Below are 23,757 nucleotides of genomic sequence, written 5' to 3' on the forward strand. Positions count from 1 at the left end.
CTATTTCAATCAAGCTTGGCTTGTTGAATTCTGTTGAATTCTAACAGTGACAGAATATTTTCTATGTGTGTATAATCAAATCAGCACCCCTTGATTTAATTATAGTAGGATTAGTGTTTCTTGCAGTGAGAAAGCATACATTTTACTGCCCTACAACAGTTTTACCTTTAGTGTTTTTGTTTGGCTGTTTATATTGTTTGACCTGATTGTAAAAATATTTATTTGTTTATTTATGTATATATGTATGGATGTATCAACCATATTTATATGACTACCATCCATCCCAGGCAGCATAAAATAAAAATAAAGAATAATGATATTAAAAACATTATGAAATGGATTAGTTCATTGCTTAATTTAATAAGGAGCATTAAAGCAGACTTGGACATGTGTTCACTTTACTGGTTGAGCTGACTTTTGCAGGTTTGTATACTTAAGAATTGGAATAAGTAACCAATATCTGCTTAAAGAAGACAATCAGTTTGAAAATTTTAAAAGGAAACCATAAGAATGTTTTGATTTAATTGACTTGTATTTTCTCAGACGATTGACAATAAAGGTTTCACTTGTTTGAAATAATATTGATAAATGAATGTGATTCATTCTTGCAAATATTATGTGTAATGCAGAATCCATTTCTAGTGTAGCTGCTTAATGTGACCAGTATGCAATTAACCCAGGCAGCTATTTCAGAACTTTCCATTATATGCATTAGAATAAGCTGGTTCCGGTATAAGAAAATAATATTTTTTTCTTCACTATATATATTAAAAATATTATATTTTCTCATATTTAGCGTTCAAGATGAGGCTGTGGATAAAAACCATTTTAAGACATGCAAGCAAATTGCCTTTTACAGGTAAAGATTATGAATATTTTGTTATCTGCAAATATTGTGTTCATATAAAACACAAGGTATGGCACAACTTTCACTGAAGAATGATTGCAGCAATATATCTTATAGGGCAAAATTTGCATTGAGAGGAACTTTAAGAGCTCCTAGATCTCTGCTGCAAAAAATCTATATGACCTCTACATGGCATCAAAGAGATGTATGTATTTAGTTATTAAATTTCTACACTGCCCATCTCAGCAGCGTGATTCTGGATGGTTTACAACACAAATTAAAAACAAAAAACTAAAAACCCTTAATTTTTGTTGCCATTTATTAGTGGTACAGTTTTTTTCAGCCAGGATGCTAGCTCTAATTTTAAATTTGTTTAATTAATGTATTTAATCCCTTTATGTATTTCCTCAAATGCCAAAGCCTCCCAAGACAGGTTACAATCAAAACAACTGTGAAATACACAATACAGCAATTCTCAAACGAAAATGTATTTCCTCAAATGCCAAAGCCTCCCAAGACAGGTTACAATCAAAACAACTGTGAAATACACAATACAGCAATTCTCAAACGAAAATAAAATAACAATATAAAAGTATTTTTCAAACATATAGATTAAAAGGGGGGAAGAAGAAGAAAAAAATCTTCCAACCTTCACACTTTGGTGAACAGAAAAGTCTGAGCATGTGAAAAATATTATATTACCTCAACACAGTGTAGTTCTAGCTTTCCTGTAGACTCCAGTTCCTGAAGTGGTTACCTCGTAGGGTTGATATTACTCCAGTAGTTTGTTTCTCACAGTAGCCAACCAGCTGCCTTTTGAATATTCCTAAGCAGGAGATACAGACATATCTCTTCCCATCTTTGTTTTCTCGCAACCGGCATTGCAAAGGCTGGTAGTAGTATACCTGTATTCCACAAATAAATTACATGCTGTGGAAAGAAATTCTTCCTTTTGTCCTTTTTAAAATCTCCTTCCAATTATCTACATTGGATGGTTCCTCTTCCTAGCATTTTGAGAAAGGACAAAATACTTCTCCTATCCACTTTCTCCATGCCATGAATCACTTTAAAGCCTCAGGTATGTTCCTCAGTTGCTTTCTTTCCAATAAAAGTGCCAGATATCATAACTGTTTCTCCCAGGGAGAGAGTTTGGCTATTAATCAGTAATCAGATTTTAGTTGTCCTCTCCTGCACTTCATCCAGTGCTGTTTTATCATTTGTCAAATAATCAGAATAATAATCAACCCCGTATTCCAGATTTATTTATTCAATTTGTATGGCCACCTGCACAAATACATGACTCTGGATGGCTAACAATGAATGAAAATAAGATAAAAATATTATAACAAAACATGTCTCTTGTTAATATTGATTTGAAATTATGTAATTTAGACCTGTTACTCAATGAGATTTAGTCAATTCCTTGAAAAATGATCACATTCTCATCTACAATACATGTAATAATAATTTTTTATGTTTTTTTGTGTGTACATCAGGCGTCAGAAATGTTTAAGTCCTGGGAAGTCTCCATACCAAGCCTTACTGCAAACTGTGGAACTATCCAACGGCAATGTCAAATTCCAAATTTTCAATGAAGAGAGCAAGGTAGGAATACCTCTCAGTGTAACTGATCAAAAACATGGATGCCCAGTTTGCATATAAAAATCAATCTACCCTTTTGATCTGATAGATGTTAGATAGGACTTTACATTATGTAAATATCCAGTGGTATTATGTAATATTTCAAGAGCTTTTCCTTCCATAATTAATGTTATACTACATTATTTTCAATCTTTCAAATGTTTCTGCCATGAAGCTAGGTAAACATACAGATAGTCCTCATTTAAAGACCAATCATTCAGCAACCTTTCTAAGTTACAGTGGTGTTTAACAAAGGAGCTGGTTTTCATAAGTTCCAGTCATTGCAGCGCCCTCAAAATTCAGATCCATCTGAAGCCCACCTGCAATTACAAATGTCTTTTTGGCCACCTATTTACCTACTACAGCTAGCTGCCACCACACCTTGCCCACTTCATTGCATCCTAATGCTGTACTGATCAGGGTCTTTTTTCATGTTGCTTTCTTTCACGCCAACGTAGATGGGATTCCTCGCGCTCCCCATCCAAGGCCTCCATTCGCATTCTAGCCAGGGCCTTCCTTCATGCCCTAACCTGGTCCTTCTTTCATGAAAGAAGTCCAGCATGTGAAAGAAGGCTCTGTCTATGCTGATGTGCTCACCATAGTTTTGAAACTCATGATTTTGCATCATGCCTAAACCAAACACTATGGTTGGATCCATGTTTGTATTAAGCCAGACAACAATTTATTTATGGGTTTAGAAAGTTGTGGAAACCTATATATATTATGTCTGTAAGTCAAAATTTATGGATTATGTTAGGAAACCCAAATATTAATTTGTTCAGTATGGTTGAACAAAGCATACAAATCAGATTAGTATTTAGCTCTGAAGTTAGAAACAGTCAGGGATTTCAAGAGATGTTTCTTAAGTCTACTAAAATCATGAGTGGTGCCTTTAGCAAATCGTCCTTTGTCCTGATTAATTTCAAAGAGAATATTACCATGGGTTAATATGGGAAACTAGAGTCACAAATGTGAGGAGAGCAGCTATATAACTCATGTATAAGTATATGTACAAATATATATAACCAATGCTTTTTTTGTAAAAAAAAAAAAAAAAAAGCCGGAACTCACACACATTATACAACCCACCTCCATCCAAAAAAGATGCCAGAATTCCGTTCTGGGCATTCTATGACAAAAAAAGCCCTGTATGTAACATATACATATACATATTCAAGAGAAGTCACTTCTCCCCAATGGGACTAGATCACCCCACTCATGCGAGCAGAAGAGGCCTGCCACAGATCTCATCTGCTAAGGAATTGCAGCAGGCGGGATCAAAGAGAAGAGCCTTTTCCACTGTGTCCCCATCCTTCTATCACCAGAAGTGAGAACCGCTCCCACCCTTTTGATCTTCCTGAAGGGTATTAAAATTTGGCTTTGCTAGAGAGGTGCGCACTTGTAGAGGTAGCTGACAGGGTAAGATGACTTCATCCCTGTCCCGTCTGTCTCTTAGTTCTGGTTTTAGTACAGTTTTTAAAATCTTAACATGTAGTTTTAATGTTTCAATATTTTAATTATTTTTCTACTTATTTTAAAACTTGTAAGCTACCCATAAACAGTTTATAAGGGAGATGGGTGACATAAAAAGTAATTGAATGAATGAATGAATGAATAAATAAATAAATAATGTAATTTCATATATATCCATTCAAATAGTTGATCATGCTCCTGTTTGAATAGGTAGAGGATCATAATATTAAATACTTAGTCCTAGAATAACAAATTACATAGCTATTCCCATTCAATTTAAGATGGTCAGAAAAGTAAAGTTTTCAGTTGGAACTTTCTTGCTGAAAGCAGTTCAGAATGCCATTAGCTACTCTATTTCATTTTTACTGATTTGTTTCTAATCTGTTTGGTAGCAAACACTCAAAAATAAGACTCTTTTCCATGGAGAAGCTACAGTATGTTGAAACTGTCTTTTTATTATTTTGAATAAATAGTAAAAGAGTAAGAAGAGAAATTGGTATTTTGTGAGAAATTGATGTTTTGTCTAGTATAACATATTACTATTCTCTAATAGTTTTCCTGTGTTTATTCAATTACTAGGTAACTCTTTCAGTAGAAATGTATGAAATAGAGGGCAATATTTTCAGACTTAAAATAAATGAGGTAAATCCACTCAAGCCAAGATACGAAGTCCCTGATGTTCTCATAAAGGAACCAGCTAGCTTGAGGTAAGTTATAGGAAGTGATATCTTAGATCAGGTATAGATTGGGAACAAATCCTCTTTTTGCCACTGGGGCATTTACATTAAGTGAGATTTAGCTCTCCAGTTTAGAAAAAAACCATTGGGAATAGTGTGTCAGATATTTTATTACATATGGAGTAGTGAATATGGACCTCATACTGGATCTTCATCATTCAAATAAATATTGTTTATTATTGAACAGTACACATAGCTAGGCTTTTTATAGGATACATCTGTGTTCTTCACATGTATTATTTTGAGAGTCTTTTCACATTAACATTTTAGTATTTTCTTTCCTATTTAGCCCCACTGTCATTTCAATTACTTTAAATAAAATGAAATTAGCTTCTCTGATCTTAAAATGAGATTAATAAAAATTATTTTGTAGATATTTGGACATCTCAGAGAATGTATAATAAAGATTAGTTATAGTTATCTTGCTCTGGAGTTAGAATATTAACTTTTCTATTGCTACATTTGGGGCTGAAATAAATGTAGCTGTTAACAAAACTTTGCGTCAGACACTATATATAAGATACATTCTTTTTGAGTGTAATCCTATTATCTGAGTCTTTCAAAAAATCAAAATTGTGAATGTTTCAGGCATGAAGCTGATAGTGAATTAGTGAAAGGAGAAATTGATACCTTTTTTGTAGAGGTGAGATATAAAGTAAATATTGTTAGTAAACATCTGAATTATTTTTATTTTTTAGAAAAGGGGGAGCAAAGCAACTTAATTTTGCAATTCTATTTACAATATATATTGTTTTTCTCTTTTCTTTTTCCTTTTCTTTTTAAACATTAGCAAGGTTATTAATTTTCAGATAACATAGCAGTATGAATTATGTTATATATCTATTTTGTCTTCTGTTGATTAATTTAATATAATAAATAAAATTAAGCAAAAACTTAATTTACTTTATACTTTAATAGTTTTATACTTAATACTTAATATAAGTACAAAACCTTATACTTTACATAATGGGTGCTATAGTTCAGGATATCTGAAGGATATTGGAAGGACTCACAGCCAAGCAGAATCTGGCATACTTTATTTGATTATTTATTTATAAAATGTATTATTTGATTACATGTTATCATTTTAAGGAATATTGCAAAAATGTTCTCATCCACTAGTAGTGAGGAACTTTTGTCCTTTCCTTGAACTATAACCTTTTTTAATTTTTATTTGCTTTAACATATAAAGAAAAAAATACAGAAAGAAAAAGAGGAGCAGCTAGAAAACTAACTGAAAATATTCACATTATTAACCATATAGGAAACTCCTCAGTTATTAAACACAGCATTTAACCCTGGCCATGCTGAATAATCTTGGTCAGTCTTCCCATTCAGCTGATAAACAGTTCATGAGCAGTTTTTCTGTCATAATTTTCTGTGTACACTCCATGCTTAATGTTTCTTTTGCTAAAATTGATCACTTATTTTTAGCAATTTCCCAGCTGCAATATGCTTTTTTCCTCTTTTTTTAAAAAAATGGCAAAAATATCTGGAACATATATCCAAAGATACAGAAATTTGTTGCAGAAATGTATGTTAACAAAAAGGATCAGTTTGATATGTATAACTGACTGACACTAGTGGAAGTGATCAGTTTTCAGATTTGCTATTATTTGTAATTTGGACAAAAAATGTTATCAAAGATTTTCTCTATGCCTGTCTTTTTCCATTTCCAAGGCTGAAGATATCAGAGAAAGATGCAGACAAACTTGTGCTGGTAGGTGCTGAGCAAGACCAACAGATTCATATAATGGCAAAACCTTTTCAAATACAGCTTATTTCTAAGGATGAAATTTTACTGAGCATGAATTCCAATGGCCTGTTGTATTTGGAACACCTACAGTCACCACCTCAAAGCAGGTATGATATTGCTTTGATATACAAAAGGGGGAAAGGAGAAAAATAAAAAAGGAAAAGAAACAAACAGAAAAAAGACAGAAATATATCATTAAACATACAGAAAGCAATATCGTTATCTGCTGATCTCTAAATACAGATCAGTTATTGTAGGTTGAGATAATTAACATTCTTATTCTAAAATAAATTATTTTGTGAGTATCTGCTTGTAATTATACACTGAATACATTTGATTTTTAAAGGAAATCTACTTCACAAGAAAAGAAAAGTGGATTGGCAGACTCTCTTAAGGTAAATTTAATCTACTGTAGATGTATGGATTTTTGTCTGGTCAGTTTGTCCAAGGGACAAAACAGTCCTGTGGTAGAAATAATAAGTTTTGATTGTAAAAATGCTTTAAACAATAATGTTATGAATCTGGAAGGGATCAGTGCACCATTGGGTACAACAGAAATAAGCCAGTTACTGACAATTATTAACTAGGGCATGTCTGAATTGTACAGTAATTTCATTGTAGAATATTGCTAGTTGTAATTCTGAGCTAGATTGGAAACCGATTGTGTTGTTAGAAAATGCTAAGTTTTGTTGGCTAGTCCATGATAGATGTACATCTCTTTTCCTTTTATCTAAGGAAACTGAAGAAGATTTAGGTCTCTGGGAAGAAAAAAATGGCAACTTTTTAGACATCAAAGCTAATGGTAGGTGGCTCAGAGACCAGTGTTCTTTTTCAGCTCTGAATTTAATCAATTTGATTGAAATCTCATCAATTTTTATGTGAAAACTTGGATATTATGCAAGGTTTGGCTCTCTCACAAGTTTGGGTCATTTCCATTTTTGTAAAATTGATTATAAAAATATTGGGAATCATTGCTTGTTAACTTGGCATATTGAGGATAGCATACCATGTTGCCAATGTTTAGTTATTATCTAATAATTGAAAATGTCCTTTCTCTCAATTATAGTAATGTATATTTAATTGCTTTGTGGGCTTTTTTCTCTTAAACTTTATTTATTTATTTGCTCAATTATATAGCTACACATATCATACAGTGTACATAATTCTGGGTAATTTCCAGAGTTAAAAGCAAAAAAAAATCAATACAGAAATAGCCAAAACCATAGCAAATGACTATTAAAGCAAAAACAAATTATGAAACATAAAGAAACTTAACTCACAGGAGAGTGTAATCCATCTCATTGACAGTACAGTCATTTTTCAGGCTCCAAAACTAGCAAATCCCCACACCAGATGGTACAGCCATTTCTTCATACTCACATGCACACACACACATGCACAAACACATATTCACACCAGTAATGCTGTTCTTGGTGGGCTTTTTCCCAGATGCACATGGCTTGGCTCACTCATAGGAATCAGTTATTGCAACAGTTCTTTTTTTTTTAATAAATATTTTATTGGTTTTTAATTATAACAATCTCCAGTGCTTGGTGTACAGCATGTTGTCTTGGTTTATATTTTAACAGGGGAAAAAATGACAATAGTAATTAACAATCAGTAATGATTAAATTTGATAATTCCATAATAAATATATTAATTAATGATCTTGATCTTCCCTTCTCCCATATGTATTCTTCTTCTTCAATCTTAGCCACAATATAATTCTTAATATTTTTAATATATAAATGATTAGATATAGGCATTTTTATATTTATACAAATAATAATAATCTTTATATATAATATTTTTTCAGCTTATATTAATCTCATAACCATTATCTCATTAGCTCAGCACGCATCCTATTTTTATAATTTTTGTTTATGTTAAATTCCCTTATATTCAATCCAATTCTTATCAGTCACAATTTCTTCATATTAGTCATATAACTGTCCAAAATTTTCCATTTAGGTACATCATCCCAATATTTTATATCATGCACTATAAAAATATTATACTTGTTATCTATCTTATAGTATCTAGATGTAACATCCTTTTTAATCAGTTTATATTTCACTTATATTAATAAAAGTTACTTCAACCTGGTATTTTAACATTTCATATATTATAGAACATACTATATTACTTAAATCTCTTATCCTTCTTGTTATAAGGCCACTTTGTGTGCAAAATTCTCTATTCTTTGAGCCATATTCAAACAAATGTTTATTCACGTAATAATCCATCTGGTAGGCCGAGTCAAATCTCTTCTATCTGTCTCTAATCTTCTTTTGCCAAGTAATTTTCCAAGTTGATGTAATCCACTTACCCGGCAGTTCCTGTATTTTTATAAATGTTGTTGGGAATGCAAAAGATGAAATAAGTAAGATGAATATTTTCTGTCTCCCAAACTTAGATGGTTCTCCTGATAATTCTATAGTGCATTCCAATTTTCTTGTTGTATCAGAACCTTGTAGTTTTTTCCTGTTTGTGTCAAATTGTAATTCTTTTCCTTTGTTATTTCATCAATTTGATCATACTGTTCTAATTTGTAGTCTGCTGTCTGATTTATTTGTTCATTTGTTGTTATTTCCTGGGTATTTTTTAATTGTAGATTTAGATTAGAAATATGCTTATATAAATCATCAAAGTTGTTTCAAATTTCCTCGTGATTTCAGTCTATTGTCATTTGTATTTGTCCTAACATTACATATATTTCCTCCTGGAAAATATTTATCTTGCCTTGAAGTATTGCTTCTGGAGGCCCTTGATTTTTTCAAGCTAAGTCCTTCAGGAAAAAATATTGAATGTGGTGTCCTGTCATTTTTTGATACGTATGTGATATCTATGATGTCTCCCCCCCTTCCAATAATCTTTCATCAATATTTTAATTCAAAAGTCAATTTATCAGTCAGTCAAAATTACACTTCAGTGTGTTAAGCCACTTTAAATCCTTCCTATAGATTCTCCTCTAAAAGATTAGCCAAAAAGCCAAGGTTTTTCTTTTCCATAAACAGTTCTTATATTTAAGCAACAGTCCAGGTGTTGTTTTTCTTTCAGACATTTTTTAATCTTATAGCTGGCTCTTCCTTTGTTCCCAGCTGTCTTCAAGGTTATTTGCAATTCAAAGGAACAGCTTTTTCTTTGTTTCTAGGCATTCTGCCAATTTCTGAGTCCTTATTGTGAGTGTTCTATTCTCTGATTCTCCACTAGATGTCAGCAGTTATTTCTTTTTTCAGTTTTTTTTTCAATCAAAAAGTTATTTTTGTTATATATTTTTATAATTCCATCAGAAATTCTTTAAGGTATAATCTTGACAATTTTTTAGTTCCTAGATTTGTCCAGACTGTAGTATTTTAAATCAAATTTAATATATCTCTTTCCTCCTTTAATATTAATTCGCCGCTTCTGTCTGTCAGGGAATGGGGATATAGTCCCCTCCCTTCACTTCTGGAGGTTTTCTTGCTTTGGGGATCATTTCAAGGATTCAGTTAGTAGATAGAAGAAAAAAGATCAGTACTCTCACCAGTTCCAAGCACACTGTTCACCGATGTTCAAGTTCATGCTCTGGGACTTCGGCTACAAGTAGCTTGGGCTAGACGCTGATCTCATACTAGCCTTTCTCCTGTCAGGTTCGGAGGGCTTCCCCCAGATCAAATGAAGCGATTGCTATCGCTTCGTGATCAACAGGGCACCCCTCCTTCGTGGTCACCTCTTCAGGGTAACTTCGGACCCATCTAGGGTCCCGCCGGCAGGATGAAACTAACCATGGGGAGCAGAGGTCCACTCTCATGTGGCCATGTGCTATGGGTGCAAAACCGGAAGTCAATTATTGTAATAGTTCTATTGCCTGTTTATACTGCAGTTTAGATGGTTTATATTTAATGTTTGGCTGGGGCTGCACAATCTGTCTTTGTAGATTTGGACTAGGTTGCTTGAATCCTTAAAATGGGTTTCTTCCTTAGTCCTCGTTCTGGGTCCTCACAATGAGACATTGACACAATTTTTCTCTATATTATAGAAAGTCACAAGGAGCCTCAGTGGAGGTTAGTATTGAATGGGTTACTCTTTCATGCTGCCCTGTGTTTTTGCTACCTAACAGTGCTACTCTGTCTTAATACAGGTCCTAGTAGTGTAGGTTTAGATGTTTCTTTGCATGGATTTGAACATCTCTATGGAATACCTCAGCATGCAGAAACCCTCCTCTTGAAAAATACCAGGTAATGAAATAAGCATCAAAAGATAGTGAAATGTTCTGAATGTCATTGTAGCTCAGGACTTTTGGTCCAAGATCTGGGGACTTTTGGCTAGTAACTATCATAACTATGCCAAATTAATAGTATAACATGAAATGGAACACAACATTGTGTTCCACATTCACTATCAGGAGGAAGTAGCTCAGCAGCCTCTCTCCTAACATCTAGAATATCACACAGCTTCCCTGGACAGCGTTGTTAATCCCTTCAATTGATCTTTTCCTGAAAGCCAGTATGGAGCAATGGTGAAGGTGTTGGATTAGGACAGGAAAGACCAAGACGTATTCTCCTTATCTGTGACTTTGGAGGTCATCTGCTCTCTCTCTCTCTTAAGTTTGTTGTTTGGGGGAGATGGCAAAAGAGGAGAAGGGAGTGCTGTATATACAATCTTGAGCTTCTTATGAAAGGGTGGAATTCAAACCTAAAAATAAATGAATGTTTCCAATCAGCTCCCGCTTCTCTGGGTTTTAAGCGCCTTCCTTATTTACTGAAGCTGTTTAGACTCAGCCTAATCACCCAGGATCCCCATGCCCATAGCTTCTGTTTTTCCTGCTTCTTGCTCACTTCTGTTTTCTTCAACACAAAACCTCAGAGTAGTCAGTTACTGAAGGTGATCTTTGCTTTCTTTGCCGTTACAATGTTTTCCCATGAGTTACATTCTAGATAAATATTTTCTTTCAAATACCCCTTGCAAGAAAAACAGAATTGAGGACATACTCAGTCTGTTCTGCCCTTCCCTTTACATTCACTGCAGGAGTCAGTGCTCAGCAAAATGTATGCAGGTAGTCCTTGACTAAACTATTCATTTGGTGACCTTTCAAAGTTACAAGGGCACTGAAAAAACTGTCATTATCCACAGATTTGCTTATCTGCAGTTGAAAAATAAAGAACAGATTTCATTATACACATTAAATGTAGGGATTTTTTTATATTTTAAGCATGCTTAAAATGACAGGTGGGCTATAATTAACAAAAAAATAAAAATACATTTATTGTTAGGGTTGTCTGCACAGTGTATCAGTATTGTTCATCATTTCTACTGCAAAAGATCACACCCACACAAGGCATCAGGTGGCTTTCTCACAGCAAGCGGTATTGTTCTTTTTTGGAAAATCTCACTCCGCTGGTGATAAAAAAAGGTCATCCTTTCAGATTCATTCACGATCTTAAGGGAGGGTCCTTTTGATTGCACTACTAGATGCTAGTTTTCACAGATGCCTTTGGTAATTAGAGTGAGTCATGAACAATCTGTACATGGCAGTGACATCGAGGATTGCAAAACCCCTCCACCAAGATCATGAAAGCTCCAAGTGAAGTGGAGAAGCCAATATGAGCTACACAGCCATGATTAGCTGAATGAGTTGCTCCAAAGGACAAGAGTACCCACTGCTGCAAGTAGCTTCACAATCAGGTGATATGCTGTGAGCAAGCAAGGAGAAGGAGGAGGAAATATAGGTATGTTGCATAAAATGGTCTCAATAGATGAATACTGAAAGCCAGCACAGTTGCTTCAACAGAGATATATAAATCCAAAGGGTTGAGTAAATGGATAGATGATCATCTTACTCAGCAAACTGGCTGTCACATTATGCATTAATCATTATGGTAATTGAACTGCAACAAAACTGGATCACATCAGGATAAAGAAAACTGGTATAAACTATTACTGTGGACAACTTATTCCATAGTACCACAAGGCAGTTGCTGCACTACAATGTCCTGTTCTCACACTGGATGACATAAAATAATTTCTCTACAAGTAATTCATTTGTCTTTGTGTTCCAGTGATGATGATGTCTACCGGCTTTATAATCTGGATGTCTTCGGATATGCCATCCATAGCAAAATGGGCATTTACGGTTCAGTGCCCTTACTTCTAGCACATAAGCTTGATCAGACAGTTGGAGTCTTTTGGCTAAATTCCTCAGAAACATTGGTGGAGATTTCTACAAAAGCTTCAATGAAGGTGAGATGGAATGTGTTCTGCATGGAACTATATATGCATTGTATAAGAATTCATAAGATTATAAAGGTATTTTCCACCAACCTGAAAACCTCATGTTGAGTTGGACAACACCTCTAGCCATCTTGGTCACTGAAAGTTATCACTAATGCTGGAAAACTTTTTTTTAGATTTTTTTTTAACCTACCGCTATTATTTTTTATAAATTACATTTAACACTATTTCTAAGTATTTGTATATGTTTGTTTTAAAGGTTTTACCTTCTCAAACTCCAGACGTGTCCAAACAGAGAGTAGTGCCTCAAACTGATGTGCGCTGGATGTCAGAAAGCGGAATCATTGACATGTTCATCCTAAAGGGACCCAGCCCCTTTGATATTTTTAAGCAATATGGACAGCTAACAGGTATTGGCTTATGAAGAAATTTCTTTTAGTCCCTCCCTTGTAGCCTTCCAGTAATTAATCTACCAACTGTGCTGATTGTTTATACTAAGTGGAAGAATAAAAATGAAATATTTATCATTTAATATGTTCTTAGTTATATTTTGAATGGCAGCACAATTTTTTCCCTTCCTTTTCCTCATAGGCACTCAGGCTTTGCCTCCCCTCTTCTCTCTTGGATACCATCAGTGCCGCTGGAATTATGAAGATGAAGAAGATGTACAAAAGGTGGATGCAGGTTTTGATACCTTTGACATTCCCTATGATGTCATATGGCTAGACATTGAGCATACTGATGGCAAGCGGTACTTCACTTGGGACAGGAAGAGATTTCCCAATCCTGAGAGGATGCAGAAGCAGATACTTATGAAGAAAAAACGCAAGGTACGTAATGCATGAAACACAGAGGGAAAGTGGTGTAGCTATGCGGCTTTCATCGGTGCCTACTGAGAACATCCATTTCCTTGAAAATTTTAAAACAAATGTTGTTGTTTGGAAAGAAATACATCTATGGAAGAAAACAATCAGGCTAGCAAATTCCCTTTAATAGTTTAAAGCATTCTCTGTTTTTCCCCAGCTAATTTGGGAAGATTTTTGGCTTCTTGCATATGTTTTTCCATCTGCTTTAATTTGCTTTAATTGGGAATTCTGGCAATTGCGAATCCAAAGCATCTAGAAGAGAATATCAGCTTATGGAAGGCTAATCCACAGGTCGGCAACCTGCAGCTCCGGAGCCGCATGTGGCTCTTTGAGCCTTCCCCTGTGGCTCCCAGCCTCCTCTGCCTTTGCAGAGAGAGACAGAGAGAGGCAATTGCACTTCTCTCTCTCTCTCTCTCTCTCTCTCTCTCTCTCTCTCTCTCTCTCTCTCTCTCTCTCTCTCTCTCTGTGTGTGTGTTTGTGGTTGTGTGTGTGTGTGTGTGTGTGTGTGTGTAAAAGAGAGTGCACTCACAGTGTTCTCTGAGGAGCTGAAAAGCTTACTGGGTGGAGCTCCTCCCTTTGCTGCGTCTCTGCAGGAAGCAGGAAGGGCAGGAGAGAGCTAGCTAGCCCAGCTAGGCTGACTCAGGAATTCTGGGAGTTGAAGTCCATGAGTCATAAAAGAGACGAGGTTGCTTACCCCTGAGGTTGCTGGACAACAGCTTGAAGCTTGCCAGGTGAGCAGCAGATAGGGGGGGAGAAAGAGGGAGAGAGAAAGAGAGAGAGAGAGAGGGAGGGAGGGAGAGAGAGAGAGAGTGGGGGAAGAGGAGTGGCAGACCAAGGGCAAATAGAGAGGGAGGGAGGGAGAGAGACAGAGAGAGAGAGACCCTTTTGACATCTAAAATGAAGATAACACTGCATATATCCTTTTTTTTACCTCTGTGTGTATGTAATTTTATTCTCTTAAAGCATTCTCTTGGTGATCATTGTTTTAATACTATGGATATTCCCAAGAGTCATATTTTAATTTTTATTTTTAATGTGTATATGTGTATACACACACACACACACACACACACACACACACACCTATAATAAAGGTAAAAAAGGATATATGCAGTGTTATCTTCATTTTAGATATTAAAAGGGTTTTGCGGCTCCCAGTGTTTTGTTTTTGGTGGGAAACCGGTCCAAGTGGCTCTTTGAGTGTTTTGGGTTGCCTACCCCTGGGCTAATCTAAACATTCCCGCAACATACTGTTCAGTCAACAATAAGGCTATGTTGTTATCTCTCATGTTGGCAGCTGGTTGTCATTGTGGACCCTCATATTAAGATTGATCCTCTTTATACTATATACTCACAAGCAAAAGCGAAAGGATTATTTGTAAAAAATCGTACTGGTGAAGATTTTGAGGGCATCTGCTGGCCAGGTAATAAACTCTCTTTGTTTTATAAATAACTTTGAAGAAGCACATAGGAGGTAGATCAAAGTGGATTTTCTCGTTAATTGTAATTGACCTATTTGAAATAAATTGATAAATTCCTTATCTTCACAATTGACAGGTTTCTCTCTATTTCTGCTTCTCTTCTTATTCGTATCTTAACATTTGCCAGTACCAGAAATGACAATAATAGCTGTCTGTCTCATGTATCAGTACATTGGCTTGAACATTAATATTTTATATTATTGTAATGGGATATGACACAAAGAAAAAGCCAGTTTTGTTTTTTCTTCCTGCAAACATAATACAATCCTAACGTCTGCAGGTCTCTCATCATACCTGGATTTTACCAATCCTGAAGTCCGACAATGGTACGCAGATCAGTTTGACTTCAAAACATACAAGGTTTGTGTTCTGTAATGATATGGTCAGGATCCATAGAATATTACTGTCTATTAATGTGATTTCTATACAACCTTGGGTGCTTAATTTTGGAAATGTGGAAAAAGACAAAATCTAAATAACTTTGGTAATTATAAATAAAATCCATCCAGAGGATAAAATGAGAGACTAAAGCAGGACATCTACTGCATAGTCATCTCTGCGTAGAGACCTTTTAGCTCATGCAAATTGCATTACAGATAATGCTGGAAATAAGAGGAATGTACCATCTTAAATACTTTATTCGGTTTACCATCTGTTTGAATTGAGAAGGCATGTGAGATAGCCCCATTCTGAATAACCCCCAGGAAGAAAACCTTCATATCTGACGCTCATTCTCTGCTCAGTTGAATCTCAGGCCAGGAGGCCAAGGAAAAAGGAAAAAATACACCTTTCAAAGTAGTGTGAACAAAATAAATTAGTATAAGTACCTAGATACAGTTCTTGTACTTAACTAATACATTAAAGAAACTTAAATGTTGGCCTACAGGGTTCTTCTGAAATTGTTTTTATCTGGAATGATATGAATGAGCCTTCAGTCTTCAGAGGAATAGAACAAAGCATATCAAAAGATGCCATTCATTATGGCAAATGGGAACATCGAGATGTTCATAATCTCTATGGCTTCTACCAGGTAGGACAATTACAGCTGAATTAACAATTAGAACACTGGTAGTTCTTATTATTGCATTACCTGTGGTTGCTGTTCTTGCATTTTGTCTGTACTTGTCTTAATCAAAGTGGTTTATAAATTTATTAATAAAAAAGCAGTGCCATTATAATCATGATAATAGTTTGTTTTAAAATCTTTGTACAATAATACATTATTTTAAAATCTTTGTAGCTGTTAATGTTACTTAAAAAAAACTTTAGTAAAGTATATTGTCCAATATCATCTTTTGTTCCAAAACATTACAAATAAAGTACATTACTCTAGAAAGGGTACAGAGAAGAGCAACAAGGATGATTAGGGGACTGGAGGCTAAAACACATAAGGAACGGTTGCTGGAATTGGGTATGTCTAGTTTAATGAAGAGAAGGATGAGGGGTGACATGATAACAGTGTTCCAATATCTCAGGGGTTGCCACAAAGAAGAGGGAGTCAAGCTATTCTCCAAAGCACCTGAAGGCAAGACAAGAAGCAACAGATGGAAATTAACCAAAGAGAGAAGCAACCTAGAACTAAGGAGAAATTTCCTGGCAGTTAGAACAAATAATCAGTGGAACAACCTGCCTCCAGAAGCTGTGAATGCTCCAACACTGGAAGTTTTTAAGAAGAGACTGGACAGCCATTTGTCTGAAATGGTATAGGGTTACCTGCCTGAGCAGGGAGTTGGACTAGATGACTTCCAAGGTCCCTTCCAACATTATTGTTGTTGTTGTTGTTGTTGTTGTTTACAATATCATTCATTCCTTTCTTTTTGTTCCTAAGATGTATCACTTTTGTTCCTAAGATGTATCATTCCTGGCCCTCACTTCTGTATAATACCAATCCCATTGCTACATTTGCTAAAAATGTTTTGCTTACCGTTCCTTTGATGCATAATGATTAAAGTAGCGGATAAGAAACAGGATATCATGAGTTCTAGTCCCCCTTATGTATGAGTTTGAAAACCAGCTAGGAGACTTTGGGCCAGTTACCCTCCCCCAGCTCAATCCACCTCACAGTTGTGAGGAAAATGTCTATGGAGATGCTTAGTTATCTATGTCATGGTTGTCCCAAAGGTGTTTTTTTCAAAAAGCAACTGTACTTTCTTTGTTTTTACTTGGAGATATTTTGCTTCTCACCCAAGAAACTTCTTCAGTTCTGAATTGAAGAAGCTCCTTGGATGAGAAATGAGAAGGATTTCAAGGATAAACAAAGAAACTCCAATTGCCATTTGAGAAAGCATCTTTGGGACAGTTGTGAGGAAAATAAACCACCCTGGGTTGTTCAAAATAAAGATGGGATATCTAATATAATAACAGTACGATAACAATAATAGTAGTAATAATAACTTTTTCAGCAAATGGCAACTGCAGAAGGGCTGGTGAAACGAAGTGGAGGGCTGGAAAGACCCTTTGTTCTTACCCGCTCTTTCTTTGCTGGATCGCAGAAGTATGGTAAGTGTCGAGAAAGACTGATTTTTATCTAGTATTGCTCTTTTAAAAGCCAGTTGCACAAAAAACAAAGGCATGCTTTGCCAGTGCTCACTGTCATTCAGATTCCCATACAACCATTAACCCAGTGGTTCTTAAACCATGGTTGGTTATTTGCCAATGTGTCAGATGATCAGATGATTTGAAAGAAAACATAAAAATATGAGGATCTCCATCCTGCTGGACTTCTTTAAAGAAAAAAACTGAAATAAATTCTACTTTTCTGCTCAGTAAACTTTTCAATTTTTTTTCAACTTCCTGAGGCAGAGATAGAAAAAAAACTTATTATTTGTGAATAAAAGAATCTCAGAAATATAGGTGATAGGATTTAGCACAGTTTTAATTTGGAAAGCCTACGGGGAACCAGATACAGCTTGCTTAAAGGATATAGTCAGCCTGAGCTTTGAGAATTAACCATTTCTAGGTTACTCAATGGTTTGAACAATTGTGTGCTTGAAAGTAAAAGAGACTCAAGCATATGTGTTTAATTGTGCACATATTCCCTTTAATTCTACTGTAATACATAATTAAATCAGAATGATCTCCAAGGAACTATAGTTAATCAGATTTAGAACAATTTAGGCTGTTAAACTGAAATATGGATTTATTTCAGCTGCTGGCTTGATAATTAGAGTCCAAACGAGATCCATACCATTCTGTTCGCTTATTTCTGAAGGATATTGGTAATCTTCATTTTATAAAATCACCTTTTTTAATAAAATGCAATGATAAATAAATCATGCTCTCTATTCCCCCAGTCATGACAGTCATGCTATGTGAGACATTTGTAAGATGTTGAATTTGAAATGTGAAGATAAGCAAAGCACCTGACATGTTGACATATGAACAGTACAACAAAAGCTTTGCTGTTGTGCTTTAGCCTCTTTTTACATGGCAAATGATTTTTTAAATAAAATATTATCTATTCTGGACCTTAATTATTATAAGCAGCCTAGAGTCATCTCTAGGTGAGAATGGGCATATATAAATTGAATAAATACATGAATTAAATAAAGAAGTAAATAATGAAAATTATAAAAAAAAAACCAATGGGCAGTAAATTCCAAACTTTTAGGATGACCAGGTTTTTAAGACAGTGAAAATTACTTAGTTATAGAGGCATCTACAGGACCTTATGAAGTGCAAGTTCCATTATTTAATCTTATTTGTGCTGTGTCACACAAAGGAGGTGGAATTTGTGTCATATTGGCACAGCACTGCTTTTGTCATTAGGCACACAAAGATGCCTCTGCTTAATTATATTCCAAAATATAGTTACAGACATATGTGAATTCATAGCACATTACATGGAATATGTGTTAAAAATCAAACCATAAAGGTCTGTGGAATACAGCTCTTCTTAAATCAGAAGCAGTATTGTAAATAACTTAGGCTTTTGCAATTGTGTTCATTCATGGCAGTACTACAATTTTCCTGGCAATACACAATTTCCAGTGAGTCATTAACTTTGTAAGGCCAGCAACATATTTGTAGTGACGTAAAATATGGCTTGAAACTCAACATTAAGAAAACCAAAATCATGGCATCCGGCCCTCTCAATTCCTGGCAAATAGATGGGGAAGAAATGGAGGTAGTGACAGATTTTATTTTTCTGGGCTCAAAGATCACCTCAGATGGGGACTGCAGCCAAGAAATTAAAAGACGCTTGCTCCTGGGGAGGAAAGCTATGGCAAATCTAGACAGCATACTAAAAAGCAGAGACATCACCCTGCCAACAAAAGTGCGTATAGTCCAGGCCATGGTTTTCCCAGTTGCAATGTATGGCTGTGAAAGTTGGACCATAAGAAAGGCTGAGCGCAAAAGAATTGAGGCCTTTGAACTATGGTGCTGGAGAAGACTCCTGCGAGTCCCTTGGACTGCAAGGCGTTCAAACCGGTCAGTCCTAGAAGAGATCAACCCCGACTGCTCTTTAGAAGGCCAGATCCTGAAATTGAAACTCAAGTACTTTGGCCACCTAATGAGAAGGAAGGATTCACTGGAGAAGAGCCTAATGCTGGGAAAGATTGAGGGCAATAGAAGAAGGGGATGACAGAGAATGAGATGGCTGGATGGAGTCACTGAAGCAGTAGGTGTGAATTTAAATGGACTCCAGAAGATGGTGGAGGACAGGAGGACCTGGAGGAGTGTTGTCCATGGGGTCGCGATGGGTCGGATGCGACTTCGCAATTAACAACAACAACAAAGTACGATATATTCAATTTAATTGGCCTTATAGCTAAATACAGACAGGGTTAAGATTTTGCTATGGCATCTTCAGGTGCAGTGTGGACTGGAGATAACACAGCAGATTGGAGTTACTTGAAAATCTCCATTCCAATGTTGCTGACAATCAGCATTGCGGGAATTTCTTTCTGTGGAGGTAAGATATAGATATATTTCTTTCTCATTTCCATTTAACTGGGCTTCCTTTCCTCTTGCAGAAAGTATATTATGTTCCATTAAGACAAAATAAAAAATAGTAAGAGAAGCTTCTGAAGTCTTAAACAGACTCAAACACTTCAAAAGTTGTTTGTTTTTAATTAAAACATTTATCCATGCGGAGCACAATCAAGAATAATTCACTTTAATAATGCAAAATTATATTTAACCTGCTGCAATGCTTAGGTAAGAAAGGATTACAACATTTATTTATTTATTTATTTATGAGACTTATATACCGTTTTAAGTGCAAGCACTCTCTAAGCGGTATACACCAGTAAGCAATGTATATATATATTTACATTGCCCCCAACAATCTGGGTCCTCATTTTACCTACCTTGGAAGGATGGAAGGCTGAGTCAACCTTGAGCCGGTGAGGTTTGAACCGCTGACCTGCTGAACACAGTCAGCTAAAGGCCTGCAGTACTGCACTCTAACTGCTGCGCCACCTCGGCTCAGTATCAAGTGGGCTTTTATAGGGAAGCTATTCATATCATGAGCTGTAAACTATTCTTAAGAAGGGATCCATTCATTAGGAGCCTAAGAACCATGTTACAACAAATCAGACTACTCATTTACCTGAATTTTATTCACGCCGAGTACCAGCAGCTCTGAAAAAGTGTATCCCGGCCTTTTTTGCATTTATTAGAGGCTGAATCAAAATTTCTCTAAATTGTTTTTCTGAAAATTAGTCTGCTTGGTCTTAGTCTGCTGGTCTTGGTCTTTAACCTTTATTAATAAAGGTGGACAATCCAAGGAGTTTGAATTTCTCACCAATTTCTGGCAAACAATATTTTTTTGATGTCCAGCGGATGTCGGTGGATTTATTGGAAATCCAGAACCAGAACTACTGGTTCGATGGTATCAGGCTGGGGCTTTGCAGCCTTTCTTCAGAGGCCATGCCAGTAGGGACACCAAGCGTCGTGAACCCTGGCTATTTGGGGAGAAGAACACAAAGATCATCAGGGAAGCTATTAAGGAACGCTATTCCCTGCTTCCTTACCTTTATACGCTGTTCTATCAGGCACACAGCATGGCTGAACCAGTTATGAGGTAAGCTGGTCATTGAAAAGGTTCGATTTCTGCTTTATGCTAAACTATTTGTAACAAATATAGAATGTATGGTTAGACACCACATAGAAATGTTAATGAAATATGTATTGAAATGCAGGCCTAGCACAGATACTAGTTCACTACTTTAGCTGTGATCTCTTAGGACACCATCTGTGTATCATGAGCTGGTAAAAAAAACAGGCCAATGGAAGGACTACCTTGAAACTCTTTGCATTCTCTAGAATTAAATGAGGTATGAAATATAATTCCCAATCAGACTTTCAAGATCTTATTATAGATAATCTCAATAAAGGTAGTTTTAGTGCTTATCTGTGATGGTGATTTCTTGGTCTGGTCTATTTAGTAGGGTTGATATCAATCTTGCAAGTCTGATTGTGTTGTACTACTTCTTCTGACTTATAGTTAGGAAGGTATCTGAGTTGCTTTTGAGTGTGTTCTGGATGTTCTGGACTTAATGTTTTATCCCTTGTTGCTTTGGCAACAGAGTTTGAATATATCCATCAAGATCATCTTCCTTACTCTCTCTATATACAGCTTTCCAGAATTTTGTTATAGAAAATAGTAGCAAAAGATTTTTAAACCAACTTTCCATTAGTGCTTTTGGGACTATTATAAATTAGCTTTGTGGGGATTGTTGGCTTTCCTTGGTCTTTGATTGGCATACCAGGGACCAAATTCTAAAAAATTGGTTGAGCCAGTCAGGGGAGAGGATAGAACCAAATCAGCTAAATCTGATTTGTTTAAATATTTCAGTTAATAAGCTACCATTTACAATTCTTTCTGAGGCTTTTAATAAGTTTCTTTTTGTAGCACTTTTGTATTATAATTTTGTAATTATAATCATAAAGCTCACATGGTATAGCAGTGATTACACACACACACACACCCCAAGATATTTTAAATAGTTAAAATAGCAACTTTAATGCCCACATCCAAAGCATGAACTTAAGAAACTATAAATAGATGCAGTATAGGAGAGAAAATTATGCTTCTTAGCATTTGTATGAATAGTGAAATGCCTTTGTTTTTTATAGGCCTCTCTGGGTGGAATTTCCAAAGGAATTAGAAACTTTTGGCATTGAAGATGAGTACATGCTTGGTAAATTTAAATTATCCATAATATCTACTATTTATTCTGAAGTTACAGCATTATGTACCCCATCTATTTTTTTCTAATTTGTTCGTTATTCCAATTTGTATAGTCAATTCCATAAGAATTGGTAGAGATGAATATCATTGTATTGATTGAGGCTCCTCTGAGTTGGCTGAAGTATTGCTACTTCAGCACATTTGTATTGTATATTATAGATGTCAGGTTGTTGTTTTTTTCCTGTGGTAATTACAATCAGTCTCCTTGGGTAGCAGGGTTAATTAAGGAGCACAAGACGTTCAATGATGGATACAGACCTGAGCATAAAAATCTTCCTAGGGGGGGTATAGATCATACTTACAAACAATTATTTAAAATTCTGCTAATTATAGGAGAAGAAAAATGAAACAATGCATTTTTATGTTTTTAATTTAGGAAGTGCTTTGTTGGTGCATCCAGTCACTGCTCCAAAAATCAGTACAATCAGTGTCTTTCTGCCAGGCGCACAAGAGGTAAGAGAAATTAAATGAATTTCCCTCCCCACAAACACACACATATACAAACACACACACACACACACACATCACATGCTGACATACACTTTACATATACACATATACTGATACTAATTAAAACATACATACATGCATACATACATACATACATACACAAATCTTTGCATGAGATTACTAAAATAAGAGTGCAGGGTGCTATTTGCACACTGCTAATTTAATTTTCTTTACAGAAATGCCTAGTTAACCAAGTTTGGTCCAGGTACTAATGAATATATTAGTAATTGCTCCCACCCTATGGAACATCTTGTCCCCAGAGGTGAAGTGGGCTTCCATTCTTTTGGCCTTCTGGAATAGCCTTAAGATCTCTTTGCCAACTAACCTGGAGATCCAAGAATGATATCCAATCCTGGGATGGTTGGTGGCTTGAGGGCACTCCCTCTGCCTTTTTTAACTTTGTTGTTAACTCTGTTTTTAATTCTGTCTTATTAATTATTTTTATACATTTCTCATCTGTAAACTGACCAATAGATAGTGGGATGGGCAGTGTATGAATTTGATAAATAAATTTCTAGATAACATATTAACTGAATTATTTATGGAACCATATTTTTTCTAGAATATTCTCGGAGATCTAGATACAGAATTGTGATTCCTCAGGCAATGCTTTACTTGATACTTGAATAAGGTATTAACGATAGCAATCATTATAATGCCTTCTACCCACCATCAGTATTGAATTGGAAATGCTTTTGACAAATGCCCAATTTAAGATAAGGCTTTGATTCTTTAAAGCTATTTAGAGCTTGAACCTGCTCATTCCAGGAAATAGCTCTCACCTATTAAAAGAGACAGCAACAGAAAAGTTCAGATTTTTTTTCATGGTTACTTTTCAGGATAGGCAATTTTTTGCACTCCAGACATTGCTGGATTTCAACTTCCAAAATCTCTAGGAGCTCAACCAGACAGCAGCAATAATATGTTTTCCTCCTCTATTTGAAATGGATGGAAAATATACTAATTTGAAAACTGCTTTTATCATACTTTGCCAATAAAACTAGAGCCTCATTTCCCTAACAAAAAGGAACGAGG

At 35.4% G+C, this 23,757-nt stretch overlaps 1 protein-coding gene across 4 annotated transcripts in view; it reads left to right on the top strand.

Moving 5' to 3' along the window:
* GANC (glucosidase alpha, neutral C) overlaps nt 1–23,757 on the top strand; it is a 38,706-nt gene that overhangs the window by 8,712 nt on the left and 6,237 nt on the right. Inside the window, exons 3-21 of one of the 4 annotated variants that reach the window (XR_005554637.1) lie at nt 797–859; nt 2,344–2,452; nt 4,541–4,668; nt 6,379–6,561; nt 6,801–6,849; nt 7,190–7,256; nt 10,476–10,674; nt 12,496–12,676; nt 12,927–13,077; nt 13,259–13,497; nt 14,831–14,957; nt 15,295–15,374; nt 15,901–16,044; nt 17,417–17,513; nt 19,828–19,929; nt 20,799–21,042; nt 22,098–22,162; nt 22,589–22,665; nt 23,285–23,353. Coding sequence is in view for 3 of the 4 variants with exons in the window: in XM_039326051.1 (XP_039181985.1) it covers nt 797–859; nt 2,344–2,452; nt 4,541–4,668; nt 6,379–6,561; nt 6,801–6,849; nt 7,190–7,256; nt 10,476–10,674; nt 12,496–12,676; nt 12,927–13,077; nt 13,259–13,497; nt 14,831–14,957; nt 15,295–15,374; nt 15,901–16,044; nt 17,417–17,513; nt 19,828–19,929; nt 20,799–21,042; nt 22,098–22,162; nt 22,589–22,665 (2,305 nt within the window). In the remaining variant the exon portion in view is untranslated. Of the gene's footprint in view, nt 1–796; nt 860–2,343; nt 2,453–4,540; nt 4,669–6,378; nt 6,562–6,800; nt 6,850–7,189; nt 7,257–10,475; nt 10,675–12,495; nt 12,677–12,926; nt 13,078–13,258; nt 13,498–14,830; nt 14,958–15,294; nt 15,375–15,900; nt 16,045–17,416; nt 17,514–19,827; nt 19,930–20,798; nt 21,043–22,097; nt 22,163–22,588; nt 22,666–23,284; nt 23,354–23,757 lie in introns of those variants that run through there. The other 3 variants (XM_039326051.1, XM_039326126.1, XM_039326247.1) reach the window with 3 other exon arrangements.

Source organism: Crotalus tigris, unplaced genomic scaffold, assembly GCF_016545835.1.
Source record: "Crotalus tigris isolate CLP2741 ecotype Arizona unplaced genomic scaffold, ASM1654583v1 scf7180000017545.3456711, whole genome shotgun sequence".
Taxonomy (NCBI): domain Eukaryota; kingdom Metazoa; phylum Chordata; class Lepidosauria; order Squamata; family Viperidae; genus Crotalus; species Crotalus tigris.